Source organism: Mytilus californianus, unplaced genomic scaffold (assembly GCF_021869535.1).
Source record: "Mytilus californianus isolate M0D057914Y unplaced genomic scaffold, xbMytCali1.0.p SCAF_7, whole genome shotgun sequence".
Taxonomy (NCBI): domain Eukaryota; kingdom Metazoa; phylum Mollusca; class Bivalvia; order Mytilida; family Mytilidae; genus Mytilus; species Mytilus californianus.
The window spans coordinates 108594040-108613182 of NW_026262723.1; the positions used below are offsets into that span (position 1 = coordinate 108594040).

Below are 19143 nucleotides of genomic sequence, written 5' to 3' on the forward strand. Positions count from 1 at the left end.
TGTCAGAGAGATCCATACACTAACACACAAGTTATGTCGGGAAGTTACAAAAATGCTTATTTTTGGCCCCTAATTCCTTAACTGTTGGTACCATAACCCCCAAAATCAATCCCAACCTTCCTTTTGTGGTATTGAACCTTATGGTAAAATTTCATAGAGATCCATTCACTTAAACTAAAGTTAGAGTGAGAAAACCAATGTGTCTTCGGTCGACGACGACAACGCCAACGTCATACCAATATATGACCGCAAAATTTTTTTGTGGTCATATAAAAAAATAAAAAACTCACCAAATAAACTTTTAAGATATTTCACTAGTTACTGGATATTCTGGAAACAGTTTTGTGTTTTCATGATCTTATCTCATTTAGTGTGGAAGAAGTTTAAGGATAGTAATTTTTTCGTCTTTTTTACCCCCTGGGTTATCATAAACATTCCTACACCATTGGTCAAACTTGCATTTATACTAGGACTTGTGATTCAAGTTACTAACTAGTTCAAATGATTTCACTAGAAGCTTAGCAGACATGTTTAACCCATAATTCTGGCCTCAAGTGTTAGATGCATGATTTTTTATTAGTTTTAATTGGCTTTGAACTAGCTGTCAGTAACTGCGAGTACTCTCAGATCTGTACTTAGTGTCTCTTTTGTTATGGTGATGTATAAAAACCCTGCCACGTCTGGTCTGTGTTTTTGTTAGATGTTTTTCTGCTCTGTATCAATCTGATGAGTTAAGCCCTTTTCAACTGATTTTTATAGTTTGTTCTTATGTTGTACTGTTACACCACTGTCCCGATTAGGGGAAGGGTTTGGCTCCAACAAATTAGTTTAACCCTGCCACATTATGTATGTGCCTATTCCAAGTCAGGAGCCTGTAATTCAGTGGTTACTGTTTATTGCTGTAAATCATATTTGTTTTGCGTTCATTGTTTTAGATGTAAATCAGGCTGTTAGTTTTCTCGTTTTAATTGTTTTACATTTGTCATTTCAGGGCCTTCTATAGCTGACTATGCGGTATGGGTTTGGCTCATTGTTGAAGGCAGTATGGTGACGTATAGTTGTAAACTTCCATGTCATTTGGTCTCTGGTGAAAGGTTGTCTCATTGGCAATAATACCACATCTTATTTTTATAAATATTAAAATTCAATGTTGATTGGTTGTTGATTGCTTAATGCCCAGTGGCAATTATATGTGAATTTGCAACTGTGCAAAGTATAAAACGGTTACTTTGAGAGGCTTAATTAGAACTTGCCTGGTAGTATAGGCCATAATATTGTTTGAAAGCTATATTTTCCAACAAACTAACAAATCAGTTTAAATTAGCCAATGATGATGAAAATTAATAGTGTGATGACTATTACATCTACCTGCAATATTGATGAAGGTTACAGTGTTTCATGCTAATCAGGGCATTTACATAATTAAATGCAATGTCTAGTCTCAATGTTGATATAATCGGAAGATAGAAATTGGAAAATATTCTTTTGATACTCAATATGTGTGCCCCTTTGTCTTGTCAACATCAGTCAACTGCTTACCCATTCAGAACACATAAGTTTATATCTGGTTTTTGGTAGGGTTTATTTTGTTGCTTATTCTTTGGTTTTCTGTGTAGAGTTTTGTGAACTATAATCCTTTTTTTTACTTTACTCTTTTGGCCCTAGTGTTGTCTGTCTTTCTAAAAGTTGTATTTTTTTATTGCCCCCTTCGTATCTTCTTACTTTTAATTCTTACATTAGGTACACATGTTCTAGTGATAATTTAATGCAACTTGTGAATGTAGAGTTTAGCTCAAACTTCTATGTGGTACAGTAATAAAAGCCTTGCTCCGTTTCTAAGTTGTTATTTGTATATAGTGGGTTTTTTTTAAGTATTTTCTCCAAATTGATATCAAATGGAAAATAGGATAATAATAAAACACACAATTTTAGAACCATTTATAAGGCAGAGAAAAATAAACAGAAAAAAAATCAAATAATTTAACAAACTGGATTTCATATATAACAGATGCATATTAATAACTTCAACAAATTAATGTATATTATTGCTATAAACTGTTAAGGCTCAACAAAATAAAATAAAAAATATAGAAAACATTAACAGAAAATAAATGTAAATATCTAGATATATCATAGAAATTAATATCCTTATTCATGAAATATTAGAACAACCTGATAAATAATAAACAAAATAATTTAAAACACCCCCAAAAAATATTGTTACATAAAAACATATAGCCATAATTTACTGGTATAAAAATTAAGTCAAAAGTATATACCTGTATTTTATATTTTTACACCTATCAATACACTGTATTCCAAAAACATCTGAAACCTTCTAGATAAAATATTCATAAAGCGTTCCGTAGAACCCTGTGTCGGTCTGCCACTTCTTACTCCTGCTGTTAGTATAAGAGTGTAATGATGACAGCCAAAATTAAGATATGTCAATCCATTGTCTTGTAATATTCCAAGAAGCATTGACATGTTAATCAAAGTTTAAAAATCTTAAACCACAAATCATACCTAAATTTTGACTGCAAAAAAAGAAGAAAATCCATTTATTTAAAAAATATGGAAAAAGTTGCAAAAAAAAAAGAGCTTCTGTTCAAATCTCCTAGTTTGAAAAAGGTATTAATGCTGTAAAATCTTGAACCCTAGACTGTCCCTAAATTCAAACTTAAAAAAAATAAGTCCATTTATCAGAAAACTATGGAAAATGAAAGAAAAATACAACATAAGGCTGCAGATGCTATCTATTGATTATGAAGAAGCTCATGTCATATTGAAATCTAAATATAAAATTTACTTTGAAGTTGTAACATTATGTTGCATTTAGGAATAATTATAAATCTTTAAATTGCAATTTTGAAAGGATTTTTCCTTAAATTCTTATATTTCTCCTAGAAATCTTTGAAGAGAAAATTCTTAACCAAAACATATTTTCTACCAGCTGAAGTAAATCTATATAGTACCTTTCAGATACAAGTTAAGTCTTAATGATAAACTTTTGAATCTACAGGCCAGAAGTTGAATTTTACAAAAAATTTAGTTGGATTCTATTGGCCTGTAGAATTGATTTTTACAGGCCCCACAGCAATTTTACAAGCCTGGGCTGGTGGGCCTTAGGTTGAGCGCATTTTTGTTATGGATGTCCTTCAATTGATTATTTAACAGGTGAAATTTGTAATATTGTATCAAAATTGCCTGGAACAGCAATCATGATATACAGCATTGAATAATGAATGAACTTTTTCTATCTGAATGATTATAACTATGGATACATATAAATCATTAAGCATACATTCTCCAACAATTCTGTACACATTTTACACATACAAACACATTAACATCATTTTATATATTTTTTTTCATGAAAAACAAATTTTATAGAGAAAAGAATGGAAAAGTGAGAGTTTAAAAAAACTTATCTGTTTGCGTAAAAAATTAAAAACTTCACCTTTTGTTCCTTTGCTGGAATTTTCAGTGGCAGAAAACATAGGGCAGGTTTATGCATTTTAAATGATTTGATTACGTAAAATGCAGAAAATCAACAACTTGATTAACAAAAAAATGACACATTGACATAAGATCCAAAGAAAGAAAGGTTTTCTCAATTTCTAAACACAAATTTGTTCATCACGCACATGTTAACAATTACTTTGTATTCAATCAAGTTAAAATATATTTTTCATTAAAAAAAATAATTAATCGTCTTTAATTGTCTCAATATTTGATATATCAAAAAGTTTTATCCAGGTCTCTCTTATTGACAAATAATTTTTATTTAGTAGCAACTTGATACAAAATTAAAAGAACCACAGCCAAGCAAAATTTGTAGGCTCAAATGCTACCATAACATATGATAGAAGACACACTTAAGAAGTAATTCACAATGTGTGCAAGTAAGCTTAGAAATTGAATGGGGGTACCTACACATAGACATCTTTTTAAAATTACATATTTACATACAATAATCACGCATTGTATAACATAGTATATAATAAATGACTAATATATCCAATACCAATATGTTTATGTATAATTACACTTTAAACAATTTATGCATACTGAATACTGAATTCCACAGAACATATGACTGTCAACACATTGAATATTTAAACTGTATGCATTTTATTGTAGTTTAATATGTTGATGCAAATACATATATGGGCTGTGGAAATAGCAGTTATGCATGGATTTCAGAATCTGTGGTCATAAGCTGTGTGTATAATAGTAAACCAATAGAAAAATTTTCTTAATTGGAAATCTAATTCTTCAATTTAATATAACCATGAGGTCTATGATACTTCACTAAGAATAATAGTTACATCACAGTATAAGAACCAAAATCGTTGGTCTACAAGGCACTTGTAAAATTAGTCATGGTATTGTTAGTCTTTCTTGATTTTAAAATTAAAGCTATACAAGTCTAAGAAAGATTAACAATACCATGGCCAATTTTTACAGGTGCTTGGTAGACCAACAATTATGTTATTATAGTATTAGTTCTGCACTGAAGGGATTTCCTTTTTAGTGGTAACTGAAGACCCTAAAAAGGAAATCCATTCAGTGCTGAACCAATACTATAATAACAATTTTGCTTTCTATTTTTGTTCTGTTTTCCTGACAAAGTATATGTAATACATTGGTATTTGATCCATTTTTTCAGGATCTGAGAACGATTTTAGCATACAAAAGGTTTGTTAGAGACAATTAAAGGAAAGTTAATGAAATTGAAAATTAGAATTACATTTTTAGGTGATATATGTTATTTCATGTTTAGGTTTTCTACATAGAACAAATAATACATAATCACAAAAGGATAAATTATTAAACATGTTAAGGCGTAAATATGCTTGATTCTAATCGTTATATTTCCATGAAAGTATTTGGTTTTAGATGAGGTTTTAATTATGTCATTTGTTGGGCTATACTTGAGCAAAGGACAAATATCTAAATTGGTATAATTTCAATACATCTCAAAAAAATGTGATAAATGATAAGATTAATATATTTCTGTAGGCAGAGGTGAATAAATGTACTTCAGAATACAGATGAATGCTTTAAACATGTCAGGCAGACACAATGACCTTGGCAGTTCAAGGATGCAGGGATTCAGATGTCAAAAATCAGCATTAGTAAGTTTTTATGGTAATGGTAATGATATGAATCATTATGGATACAACAAACAGTTGTACAACTATTTTATAGCAATGAATAATTAAGTAACGTAAATAACATATAACTCAATAAATATACAAAATATATATAATAGCTTTGGAATAAGGCACTTGTCATTGGAATGTTAAAGAAACTAGTAAATAAACCCTTAAAATTCCAAGTCACTGTAACAGATATATGGAAATAACTTGTCAAAAGTATAAGTCTTGCATAATCATTAAAATATTTTATAGAATTTTAAATCTATTTCATGCCATCTAATTCTTTACCCAATAATTGGAAGACTAGTTATGTGGAAGACAATTGTGTTTCTGAAAATGATATTAAATCTGTAAAAAAATAGTCAAGTTTCATGTATTATCTATAGTTCACTCAGCAATCAACAAAGCCACTGATTAACTGTTGGTGTCAACATCTCACTTTTGAAGACTATAGCCTGATTATATAAAAATATTGAGAATGTAAGCTCAAATTGACTTGGTTAGTTCTAAAATTGTTGATACATTTTTTGGAAGTTTGAAACATTGAAAGATTTTACGAATTTATTCTTAAATGTTATGTTCTGTTGACCTGATATCCCAAAACTTTGACATTTTTTGTTCTTTTTGCATTAAAGGGTACAACAAATACTTAATTAAACTAGAGGCTCTAAAGAGCCTGTGTCACTCACCTTGGTCTATGTGCATATTAAACAAAGGACACAGATGGATTCATGACAAAATTGTGTTTTGGTGATGGTGATGTGTTTGTAGATCTTACTTTACTGAACATTCTTGCTGCTTACAATTATCTCAATCTATAATGAACTTGGCCCAGTAGTTACAGTGGAAATTATTTTGTAAAAATTTACAAAAGTTTACAAAATTTATGAAAATTGTAAAAAATTGACTATAAAGGGCAATAACTCCTTAAAAGGGTCAATTGACAATTTTGGTCATGTTTGACTTATTTGTAGATCTTACTTTGCTGAACATTATTGCTGTTCACAGTTTATCTCTATCTATAATAATATTCAAGATAATAACCAAAAGCTGCAAAATTTTCTTAAAATTACCAATTCAGGGGCAGCAACCCAACAACATGTTGCCTGATTGGTCTGAAAATTTCAGGGCAGATAGATCTTGACCTAATGAACAATTTTATCCTTGTAAGATTTGCTCTAAATGCTTTGGTTTCAGAGATATGAGCCAAAAACTGCATTTTACCCTATGTTCTATTTTTTAGCCATGTCTGCCATCTTGGTTCGCGGGCGGGGTCATCAGACACATTTTTTAAACTAGATACCCTAATGATGATTGTGGACAAGTTTGGTTAAATTTGTCTTAGTAGATTCAGAGGAGAAGATTTTTGTAAAAGATAACAAAAATTAACAAAAAATGGTTAAAAATTGACTATAAAGGGCAATAACTCCTTAAGGGGTCAACTGACCATTTTGGTCAAGTTGACTTATTTGTAGATCTTACTTTGCTGAACATTATTGCTGTTTACAGTTTATCTCTATCTATAATAATATTCAAGATAATAACCAAAAACGGCAAAATTTCCTTAAAATTACCAATTCAGGGGCAGCAACACAACAACGAGATGTCAGATTCATCTGAAAATTTCAGGGCAGATAGATCTTGACCTGATAAACAATTTTACCCCGTGTCAGATTTGCTCTAAATGATTTGGTTTCAGAGATATAAGCCAAAATCTACATTTTACCCCTATGTTCTATTTTTAGCCATGGCGGCCATCTTGGTTGGTTGGCCGGGTCACCGGACACATTTTTTTAACTAGATACCCCAATGATGATTGTGGCCAAGTTTGGTCAAATTTGGCCCAGTAGTTTCAGAGGAGAAGATTTTTGTAAAAGTTTACGGACAACGGACGCCGGACGACGGATGCCAAGTGATGAGAAAAGCTCATTTGGCCCTTTGGGCCAGGTGAGCTAAAAAGCATTTAGTCATCATGTCTTCTTTCTACATGGAAATTTAAAGCAAGTAAAGATACAAATGGTCTCTGCTAGATACAGAAATGTGCTTGGATTTGAGCCTTTTTCTATATATTATCCCATTCAGTGTTTATAAAAAATGTAACTTTATGAGCAAAAATACTGATTAAGTTGTTTTTGATTTTCATTCCAGTCTGAATAAAAAGACTTTCCTATCATATGCATTCATCATATACACAAAATATTTTCACTTTTCACAGCAGAGTTCAGCACATTTTATCATAAGGAGAAATAAGACTATAGAGTTCTGCCAATAAGATGATTTGTAGTACATATCTAACAAATCATAATGGCAAAGGAATATATATTTTCATATATGATCAAATTATCCAATATCTAACTCCTAACAGGTGCTGTGTTGTGTTTAAAATAATGAAAAAAATTAAAGTCAGCAATGACTTTTTGAAGAAATATTATAAAAATCCTATTTAATCCTATTTTTAACTAAGTGCAAGAATGATAACTTCTTTTCCTTAAAAGATGAAGTCTTCAATTTTCTTATCATACACAGATTGTCTCCCATCTCTTCAACTTGCAAAAGTTGTCTTTTTTTTGGAGAACTTTATCTTTTGTTCAAATCAAATTATCGGTAATCACAAAAAGTGAAAAATATTATTGTTGAATATTAAAACAAAAATGAAAAATGTCCATGGTCAAGTCAGTTGTCCAAAATACAACCACCATGAAAATACTTGCCCAAAAAGCAAAAACAAGTACAATGCAATGGGAATAGTCAAAATCTATGTTAAATCTACAAATTGTGAACTAGTAATTAATCTACTGCATTTAAATATACAAATACTTTCAATCATGAGATTCACTGAAAAATAAATAAATACAATATTCAACCATTTGACATCTGAGCATGTATATCGAGCCAAAAAATATAAATCACAACCCTTATTTAACTACACAGTTGAGTAGATTTATTTGCATATAAATATGATTTTGAATTGAAATTCGGTGTAAATGGACCATTAAATAAAGAAATAGACATTTGATCACAAACCTGATATCCATTATTATTTACGGGTAACCTTTCACCTCCTATATATTCATCTTCATGCATAGCAGAAGGATATTTACAAAATTATATTCCCAAACACCCAAGATATAAGTATTACAGTAAGATAGTCATGTATGTAATGTTTATTACTGTGTGATAAAATGAATCTAACAAGTTAAATTGTTTGGAAATAAGTCATTATAATTGTTGTATCTAGAAATTATTATAAGACATCCAACTTTAACATGTTTAAAATATGCCTTGTTATTGTAAAACCAAAAGAAAGTAATGAAACGATTTGATCTTATCATGAACTCCATACTTTATATGTACATGTATGACCACCTGCCACACAAATACACATGTACAAATGTATGGAACAGAATCTGACTAATATATATGGTCTGCATCTACTTTAAAGTATAAACAACAGTGTAAAATTTCAATAATCTTAACTTTAAATATAAAAAATACATCTTGAAAAATTATATTGAAGTTGTATATTGTCCATTATGCTTCTTTCTTTTATTCACTCTGATTTTTTCATCCAGTTTTCAGAGCATGTTCTAACCAATCATCATCACTGTCAGAGTTTACGTCTTCTGATGTTAACAGACGGGTGTATTTAATCTCACTAACGGCTGGTCGAGCACAACATCTGTTCATGATTACGAATATTGGACACCACGATATTGCAATGACTGCACATGCTCTAAATAAAATGTTCACTCCATAATAATCATAGATGATACCTGATAAGATGCTACCGGCTGAAAAACCCACACCAAAATATATGCTGGAGAAAACTGACCTCACCCCTCTGTCCACAGTAGGATTTGAACTAAAGACTGGATTACTAAGGACAGCATACCACATGACAGTATGCGTGAAGGCATGAGTCATCTCAGCAGGAAGAACTGCCCAAGGTGTCCATAAATACGAGTAGAAGAGGGTTCTGCCAGCCAAAAATGTCATTGATAGACAAACTGCCATTCCATTTCCAAGCTTCCTCACAAGTGGCCCACTGAAGAACAGCATTGGTATCTCTGCCAGATTGGCAATAGACACACAAAGTCCCATGGTTAATTCCTTTCCATGTAAATCTTCAATCAGCCAGAACAGATAGTTGTTATAGGAAGCATATATAGCCCCTACTATCAAGAGTGTTAAGATATAAAATAGTCCTTCACATTTACAGCAGGTCAAACTTAATGCATGAGTAATTTTTGTTTTGTACTTCCTCTTTTCTGAACAGGAGGTAGGGTAAAAGAATGCTACCAGGAATGTTAGTCCCAGGAATCCGCCAAACATGTAGAAGTGTAGAGATATTGGATGCATTCTCAAACTGAATAGACATGTTGTATTGTCAACTATCACAGTTACAATGATAGGAAAAATAATGAAGGCTAAAGATGTAAATATTCTTTGTTTTCCATACTTCTCCAAGTTGTCAATTTTTTCTAAAAATTCAAACCATGCATCATCAGCGATCTTTTCTACAGGAGATGCAAAAACTTCGCCAAACACCAAAGTAAGCAAAAGGATTAAAAATATCTGACCCTCAACTTCTGCTTCAGTTATTTTAACAGTCCATGCAGTTTTCAATGACTTTAAATTAGTTTTGATATTTTCCCAGGTGTCTTTTAAACTACGCTTTATAATTTTCTTTCTAACTTTAATTTCCCCATTATTAATAGCATCCACAGCTTGATCAAGGAAAGTAAAAAATTCTTCCATTTCCTCTGGAGATAAACTTTGTCTTATGGTAGTTTGCCAGTTTTTTTGTGTCAGCATGTCTTGGAATAAAGCTATCATGTCCGAGTTGCTTAGGCCATCCACATCCGTCTTTGACAATCCTAATTCTATAAGCAATTTTCTTCCATAATCAAATATTTTGTTGACCTTCTTTTCGTTTTCTGTAGTTGTCGTTGGGAGGTCAGTTGGCTGTAGAGGTGATTTTGAAGTTTTTGTTTGAGAAGTGATATTACCAGTTTGATTTAATTGTAATGGGGTTTTTGTGGGCAGCAGGTCTGTTCTGTTAGTTTTAATGTTTTGCAGTAATTCCTTTAAGGTTCCTTTCATATTCCCTGGTGGAACATCTCCAGGACAAGCTGTGGCAGCATGATTAACATTCATCACAAGTGTAAGTCCAAGATAAGTCAACGCCATCATAAATATTGAAAACATCAGAACAAGTCTCCTTTTTCGGAATTTAGCTGAACACAAGGCCCATAGTGGTGCAAAAATGAAGGCTGATATTGTTTTTGCGCCTATGATTATACCTGTCTCTGTAGCTGTTAATCCAAGCAGTCTCAGATAAAGTGTCAGGAATGGAAATAAACAAGATTTAGCTGCAGCAAACAAAAAGTTAAATGTGTTACATACAAACACTGACTTTATCAGATTGACTGGTTCCGTAATCTCCATTTTATCCATCAGCTTCTCTTTAACCCACCTACAAAAATAATACAGTACCGTTATCATCTTTTATGCAAATTTAATATATATATATAATTATAACCAAATAATTGTTAAAATACACATGGTGATGTTTTTTGAGTTTTTGCTGTCTAAACATGCTAAATGTCATTTAAAATTGAGTAGAATTGTTTAATTTCAAGGATTTACAATGTCAACAGTCACCCTTTAGTTTGTAAGGAAAGTTGAAAAACTTCATCGAAGAAGTGTTTTATCAATTCACTTGTCCCAAGGCTCAATTAGGTAGTTTACTTTTCAGGAGTCACACTTGTATTATTGCTTTGCATCATGTTGCAGCTATTAGTTTCATATGATATTCACACCATCTTGAAATTATTATGCAAAATAAATCTATTCTTATTGGTTGCCTTAAGTTATGATGGAGGAAAGATTCTATTGGCTAGAATGAGATATAGAATTGGGAACATGTCCCAGACAGGAGAAGACTTTAATTATGGAAATAAATCAGTATGGGTATTCAAGATCCAATCCGAATGCCTTTACGGGTTTACCTTGCTATATGTCACGTCAAATTCATATATATAAATAAGAGGAGGGACAAAGATGAACAAGTTTCTGAGTGGTCATCTTACTATATATGAATATACACCAACACTTAAAATACCCGAATGCCTTTACTGGTTTATCTTGATATATGTCACGTCAAATTCATATATATAAATAAGAGGAGGGACAAAGATGAACAAGTTTCTGAGTGGTCATCTTACTATATATGAATATACACCAACACTTAAAATACCCAAATGCCTTTACTAGTTTATCTTGATATATGTCACGTCAAATTCATATTGATAAATAAGAGGAGGGACAAAGATGAACAAGTTTGTGAGTGGTCATCTTACTATATATGAATATACACCAATACTTAAAATACCTGTTACTGCCAATGACCTTCAAGGATTTTGTCAAAATACATGTGATCCATATGTTATAAAACCAAATAATATAGAAAACACCCAGCCTCGCCAAGAGCACATGATACCCCCGAATTGTGCATTATAATTGTTGTGATAATGATGTGGAATATTCAGATGACATCTAATAACAAGCTAGTAAAATGGCTGTGTAGAAAAACATGCAAAATGAACAGTATCCTTATGCAAATAAATATTGCGTCAGAAATGACTATTAAAAGTCCAATAACTCTGGCACAATAAATCATAAATTTTCAACCAAAAAGCAAATCTATATTCTCCCATAACAACAACATAGTAAAGTGTATGGTAAATTGATCAAAGCATACTAGATCTAGTGCATTACACGTAGAACAATACCTATTATTAATCTGACCATCAAAGTCCCATAACTGTGGAATGACAAAATATAAATTTTCAAAATCAAACCATATCTCTGAAATGATGCAACCAAAGAATTTGCAAAATCAAAATGAAGCTTTCTTCTAAATTTTACGGTGTGATGTTGATTACCGTGCCGAAAATGTAATTAGATCTTTGAATATTGTTTTAATTGGTATAAATATTGATTTTGTTATCAGTAAATTAAATCCAGACTAAATATTATTGTTATAACATATGCACATTCACGTTTCTCCAATCTGTTGATACCTATATTTTGGCATGGCACAAGGTCATGTTTTTCTCTGACTGTTAATGATGTCATTACACTAAATCCATTAGATATTGCATGTGTACTGATCAATATTTTAGTCTAAGATACATCAGGGATCTTCATGGATGAAAATTTAATGATGGAGAAACTTTCACCATGACAAAACCCAGTGTCTACCGCATGAAGAATAACCAATATTTTCATTAATTGTCATTTGTAACAATTCCAATGTCAAGCCTGCTTGACTCCCCCTTAGTCATTGTTGAAGGCCGTACGGTTGCCTATAATTGCTTACATCCACTTCATTTGAACTTTGGTGAAAAGTTGTTTCATTGGCAATCATACCACAAATCCTTATTTCTATATTCTATCAATTCTTATGTTCCTTTTAAGTTTGTGGGAATTGGCAAATCAACTTCGTATAGGATATATTCATGGATGAACTACAGTATACTCTAATACATCACATCTAAGGCGGGCTTAATAATACCACACTTATGAGTATATACATAAATTAGATAACTAACACTTTTCTAATACTTAAACAACTACATAAACCACATCTTACTTAAATGTATGATACAGCAAAGCACTCCAAAGCTTTTAAGAAAGCTAAAACTTGTTTCCATTATATGTATGTAAAAAATTCCTTATATTTATTTCTGTATTTAATGAGAGGTTACTCTTCTTTATTTATTAGATTTTTTTGGAAAATAATAACTAGCAGAAAATATATTGCTTTCGTTATTTCTGTGGAAAAACATGTAGGTCTTACCTAGAGCAATTGATATGATTCTTTCATTAACATTTGTTGTATGATTCATCATGAAATTTATATTTGAATGTGAGAAACTAATTGCTAAATGCATGCTGGAAGCATGGAAATTGAGTCTCTTTTGTCATAGACTAAGGCCCTCAGACATGTCAGAATTCTAACTAAAACTTTGCTCTTATTAGGCTCTTAAGGGAGCATTATTGTAGAAGGGTAGATTTGGGTTGTTCAAATTTCCCCTAAAAAAAAGAAAGACCTTCGTCAATATGGCAGTAGATAGCACTCATTTTGTTTTTTTTCCTTTATTTTTTGTATCTTTTGTTAAACATCAAGGAGCATTCAATTTCCCACAAAATTTTTACATGTATCCGTGGAGTTATCCGAGTATACCATTTTTCACAAATTTGTATCTGAGTAGCATATTTCCCGTAAAGCATATGATTTTCTTCAAATTTGCATATCAGATTACCGAAAAGACCAAATGCAGGTTCTTTTTTATGAGTGAGTTACACCACTTGACCCCAGATTAATAGGCTTAATTTACACAATACAATGAACAATCAAATATAGAGATGATAGACAACTTTCACTTTCATGAATTTTTCTATAATTTCAAATGTTGCAATGCTTATGTTATTACACCAAATTAATCTTGAGGGGCTTCGGTGGCTGAGTGGTCTAAGTTGTTCATCTACTGAAAATGTACTGTATCACTAACATGTCAACACTGAGGTTGTGAGTTCCAACCCCATACATGGCAGGTGTGTATTATTGACTCCAATCTTAATTGACTAGGAATGTCAGTTTATCTGCTAAGGTCTGTGGTTCATTCTGACTTCCTCCAACAATAAAAATTGACCACAACAAAATAGTAAATTAGTACTGAAAGTGGCGTTTAAAACCAACAATCAATCAATCAAATAGTGTTTGATTGGTCAATGACATTTGTATGTTATTTAAACCAATTGATTTCAGGTCAAGTGTTGTTACTCCTTAATTAACTCAAAACTGGTCTTATAGTTATAGCCGAAGGCGAAGCCTGGCGAAGGCAAAAATAAGTTTGGTCAACATATTATTATTTATTAAATAAAAAGGGAAACTAATGTAACATTTAACTTGCAACAAATGCAACAGATTGCTGAATTCTAAGTTTGTAATTTGGTCGCAGGAAAGTGCATAGCATGTGTTTTTGCAAACTTACTTAGTTCATTTCTATAAAAAGTTTTTTTGTAAAGCAACACGACGTCAACGGTTCTGTGTACGGATATGTCGTAAAATACTTTGAGATGGTGTAAAAAAAAGTTATTTTTTATCATCTTTATGATTGAAAAATATATTAAGGTGTAAGAGTTCCTATTATTTTGAATTCTTAATGCATTTATCTATCAATTAGTAGGAAAAAAGAATTATTTCGTGATTAAAATGTTTATTTACGCATTTTTACGACAATCAATGCCAGCGTGTACCTGGAAACATGGCCGAAGCATCATCTGCTCGTCCACTTGTCGAGCCCAAACAAGTAGAAGAAAAAAGTATGGATGACGAACCAGTGCTAGAAATGAACAGATATGTAGAAGATGAAAAGTCAAAAAAGAAAGTTTCATTTACTGAAACAATAATGCCATTTGAGAAACCAGAATTCAAACCAGGAGCAAATGAAATGGGCTCTTCTGAAGAGATGTTTCAACAGGTTAATTTCTTAACAGAATTTTTCACAAAATTATCACTGTCCCACATGAGAACAAACAGAGCTAGTCTTGGATCTTGGCTCCCAGTAGAGCTAGGCAAAATACAATTAAATAAACTATGATAATTTTGTTCATCCAGTAATATATTCTCGTATTTTGGATATTTGTGCTATTTAGAATGAATTGTGAAGTCACAATTTCCATTGAAAAAAACATGCATGGTACGAATTCATATGACTTACGAAAACATATGATCTGACTGTTAAGCCATTAAATGTAAGGAAATGAGGTATGATTGCCAATGAGACAGCTATCCACCAGAGTTCTAATTAAAGTGGATGCAAGTCCATTTGCCTAACATTATGTTAAAAAAATTATGTGGCTTAATTTACCAGATGAAGGAAATACTGGTCTTGAAGGTACTTTTTTATGTGGGTAGAATCCATTTTGAGAGACCAAATACACTCTTGATTACAATTTACATTCATAACATTCCTATAGATGACCCAAATTTGTGTATTTCTGGTACATTTCCTGTGTAACAATGCTTACATTGTATGTTATTACGTCACAGTAAGAACTGATTGTTCCATAGGTCAACCATTGTAAGTTATCCATCAAAAAACAACTTGTGATTGGTGTTTGACAGCTGCGATAAGAAACTCTCTTTATAAGACTTGTTAAGTTAGAACCAATAACATATTTTTTGGCCGATTGTTTTGGCTAATATAAGTATCAAAGAGATTTACTGTTCTGTATTTACATGACATGTAGGTAGTGACTATTTAAATGCACGACTGAGGTGTATTCAATAGTGTTTTGCTACACTCCTGTATCATTGTCCTTAAAATTTACAAATTTGTTATCCTTTATAATTAAATGCTCAAATCCTTCTGAATCCAAACAATATCTGCTTTCCAACAGTCACTTTAGTATTGTTGTTCCAGATTTGATAGTTTCTTTATTTCTATTGGCAACTGTTGCAACTCATGCCGTCTCTTTCATTTCATCCAAACATCATGGCATAATCATGTCAGCGAAATGGTTGTATAAGTCGCTAAAATTTTGAAAATAGTTAAAACTGACTGACGACCACTGACTTTATATTTGAAAATGAACTGTTTTCATTATCCATTATGCTTGTGGCTACATTTTATCACACCTCTCCAGAAATGCCAGACAAATCTTTTATTTATCCTTAACAGATACACCACTGGATAGTTTTCCCCAATATTTTCACAAATAATAATACAAATTTTCCTTACTTTTAATGGGGTCTGCTAAAGGGGAAGTACTTCATTTTCCTTTATTGGATGCTTGTTGAAGGCATTTACTGGTAGCAGGTTGTCAATTGCTGACATCTTTACATGTATATGGCAGGAGGTATCTAGTTTGTCACAAGTTTATTGAAACTTGATTTTGAAATTCACACAAAAATCTATGATTTAGAATCTTGAAAATATAACTAATTCATGTTGATATACATTATAAAAATAAAAATATGTGGTATGATTGCCAATGAGACAACTCACCACCAGAGACCAAATGAGGCAGAAGTTAACAACTATAGGTCGAAGTATAGCCTTCAAAACCATTACGACATAGCACATGTAGTAAGCTATTTTAGGCCCAAAATGACAAATGTGAAACAAATTCAAACGAGAAAACTAACGGTCTCATTAATATGTACAAAACAATAAATGAAAAACAAATATGATAAACAGCAACAAACAACAACAACTGAATTACAGGCTCCTATCAACCTTGGAATAAAAGGTATTCAGTTGTATAAACATTAGCACATCTCATTTCAATGGAAAATATTTGGCCCCATCCCCTCAGTCATGGCCTATTGACTTTGAAACTTTTGCTTAGTTTACATGTATTAGTTTGTGATAAGATCAGTTTAAGATGAACTGCTAATGTTAAGTCAATGATATTTGGTATGCAAATTTATTGGCATTTGTAAGTATTGTTTCCATGGAGATTATATAGCTCCACCCCCTCTTCATGGTTCATTGACTTTGAAACTTTTACATAGTTTACAAGTTAATGTAATGTTTTTATGTATATTTTCAGATGTTTATGGATCCCATGATGAAAGATTTAAATAGACATGTACAGGCCAATACAGATATACTGGACAAGATCAGCAAGTATGTACACTAATTCTCTAGTCACATGCTACTGAAGATTTGAAGACCTGAAAATGCTTTATTGATTTGTATTTATTTAGTGATGGGTCAAAGGTTACTCTCACTACTCCTTTCTATTTGATTTACATACATCACTTTATTTAACAAGTATTTTGAAGTTGTCACAGAATAGAAGGGATATGGTTTGTTAATTCATGAAACAAAATCACTTCAAGCACTTGACAATACCCGAAGCAGTGAAACAGTGCTTTATTGCTGTTCTTCATCTCTAAGTCACAATATACAGAGCAAAAGCTGACACCTAACTGCATGTTCAAGACACCACCAGGACCAATTTGAGAGGATTTTTTTGCTACATGTTGACAATGCTACACCTGTGCATTAAATACTTACACATCTGGGGGTACAAATTTTAAACTACTGTGGGTTCATTATTACTCATTGGATAACAATTTTCGTGGATTTCATGGGTACAAGTAAACCATGAACTTAAATATTCAATGAATTGCCAAATTCTATTAGGTTTATGTAGACTTTGGCAAAACCACAAAATCAAATATCCACAAAAATGCAAATCTTCCTCAATTCTCAAAAATTGTTTACAAAATTTATTTCACATTTTTTCCAGTTTGACTACACTTCTCAATATGACAATCATTAGAACTCAGTTAGATATGAAATATATATATTTTCTAGTATATCAAGTTATATGTGCAATAGTATCATAATTAAGATAAAAGTCATTTGTTTGACTCCAGCTTGAAATCAGACAAAACTATACTGTTCCTATTTTTGATGAGATCAGTATATTTGATTGTTACAGATTGATTTTATTGTCAACAATCCAGTACATGGTTACCAAGTCAGGAATATGACAGTTGTTATCCATTCGTTTGATGTGTTTGTTTTTTTGATTTTGCCATTTGATTGGGGACTTTCCTTTTTGAATTTTCCTCGGCGTTCAGTATTTTTGTGATTTTACTTTTTACAACCTGATATATAAAAAAAATTAAAACCTGGAATATTAGTTTCATTGGTCAACATATAAATGCCAGTGCTCAGTCAATTGTTTTTGTATGATGTAAAATTGAGAATAGGAAATCATTAAAAAAGGATTGAAAATGCATGATTAAATGTTGCTTTAAATTTAAAACAATGACATTTGATATGATATGATTGCATTACATTAGGTGTAACTTGAACAGAACATGTTTATGTTGCCAGTTTTTATAACGAAATACTGTGAACAAATATTATTTAGTGAATATTTATATCACGTTTAGCACTTTCTAGCTTACTTGAATAGATTTTTTCCCCCCTGATTTTCTAACTTTGTTGAATTATTCAAATAAGAGAATATTGGTTCTGTTAGCAGTGATCAGTTCCCCTTCTCCCTTTAAAGATTACATGATGTAAATAATACAACCTATATTAGAAATATATCTTCTTCTTTGCTTTCAGAGACATGGAAGATCAGAGGAAACAAAGGCTTAAAGACAGACAAACATCACACATCCCTGAGGCCCTGAAAGGAGGGTAACTATTTAAAAACTGTAATATTTTTTTCCGGCTGTACTTTAATACATAGAAATCACCCATCCTGAAGGCATTGTAAATTTGAGAGCAATTTCAGAAGAGAAATGCTATATTTCATGAATCGTGACTAAACTCAACACAGTGTTGCAAGAAACCTGTTTAAGCTAGTCTCTATAACTATCAGAAGATACAATGAATATTCTTTAAATAATGCTTGACCTGTGAAGACCAAACAACTGTCAATGCTTGACCTGTGAAGACCAAACACATGTCAATGTTTGACCTGTGCAGACCAAACACCTATCAATGCTTGACCTGTGCAGACAAAACACCTATCAATGCTTGACCTGTGCAGACAAAACACCTGTCAATGCTTGACCCGTGCAGACCAAACAACTGTCAATGCTTGACCCGTGCAGACCAAACACCTGTCAATGCTTCACCTGTGCAGACCAAACACCTGTCAATGCTTGACCTGTGAAGACCAAACACCTGTCAATGCTTCACCTGTGCAGACCAAACACCTGTCAATGATTCACCTGTGCAGACCAAACACCTGTCAATGATTCACCTGTGCAGACCAAACACCTGTCAATGCTTGACCCGTGCAGACCAAACACCTGTCAATGCTTGACCCGTGAAGACCAAACACCTGTCAATGCTTGACCTGTGAAGACCAAACACCTGTCAATACTTGACCTGTGAAGACCAAACACCTGTCAATGCTTGACCTGTGC

At 32.0% G+C, this 19143-nt stretch overlaps 2 protein-coding genes across 3 annotated transcripts in view; one reads left to right on the forward strand and one right to left on the reverse strand.

Annotated features, from left to right (window-relative positions):
• Positions 1 to 1923: 1923 nt before the first annotated feature.
• Positions 1924 to 14285, reverse strand: LOC127708878 (major facilitator superfamily domain-containing protein 6-like). Its single transcript, XM_052214041.1, has 2 exons — positions 14228 to 14285; positions 1924 to 10641 (listed from the first exon to the last, which is right to left on the reverse strand). Exon 2 carries the CDS (start codon positions 10620 to 10622, stop codon positions 8730 to 8732), a length of 1893 nt encoding a protein of 630 aa, XP_052070001.1. The 5' UTR covers positions 10623 to 10641; positions 14228 to 14285; the 3' UTR covers positions 1924 to 8729.
• A 202-nt stretch (positions 14286 to 14487) lies between these two features.
• The window catches only part of LOC127709812 (putative pyridoxal-dependent decarboxylase domain-containing protein 2), a 50939-nt gene continuing 46283 nt past the window's right edge, over positions 14488 to 19143 (forward strand). For both annotated transcript variants that reach the window (XM_052215467.1, XM_052215468.1), the window contains exons 1-3: positions 14488 to 14716; positions 16794 to 16870; positions 18332 to 18406. In XM_052215467.1, coding sequence (XP_052071427.1) covers positions 14501 to 14716; positions 16794 to 16870; positions 18332 to 18406 — 368 coding nt within the window. In that variant the 5' untranslated portion in view covers positions 14488 to 14500. The remainder of the gene's footprint in view (positions 14717 to 16793; positions 16871 to 18331; positions 18407 to 19143) is intronic.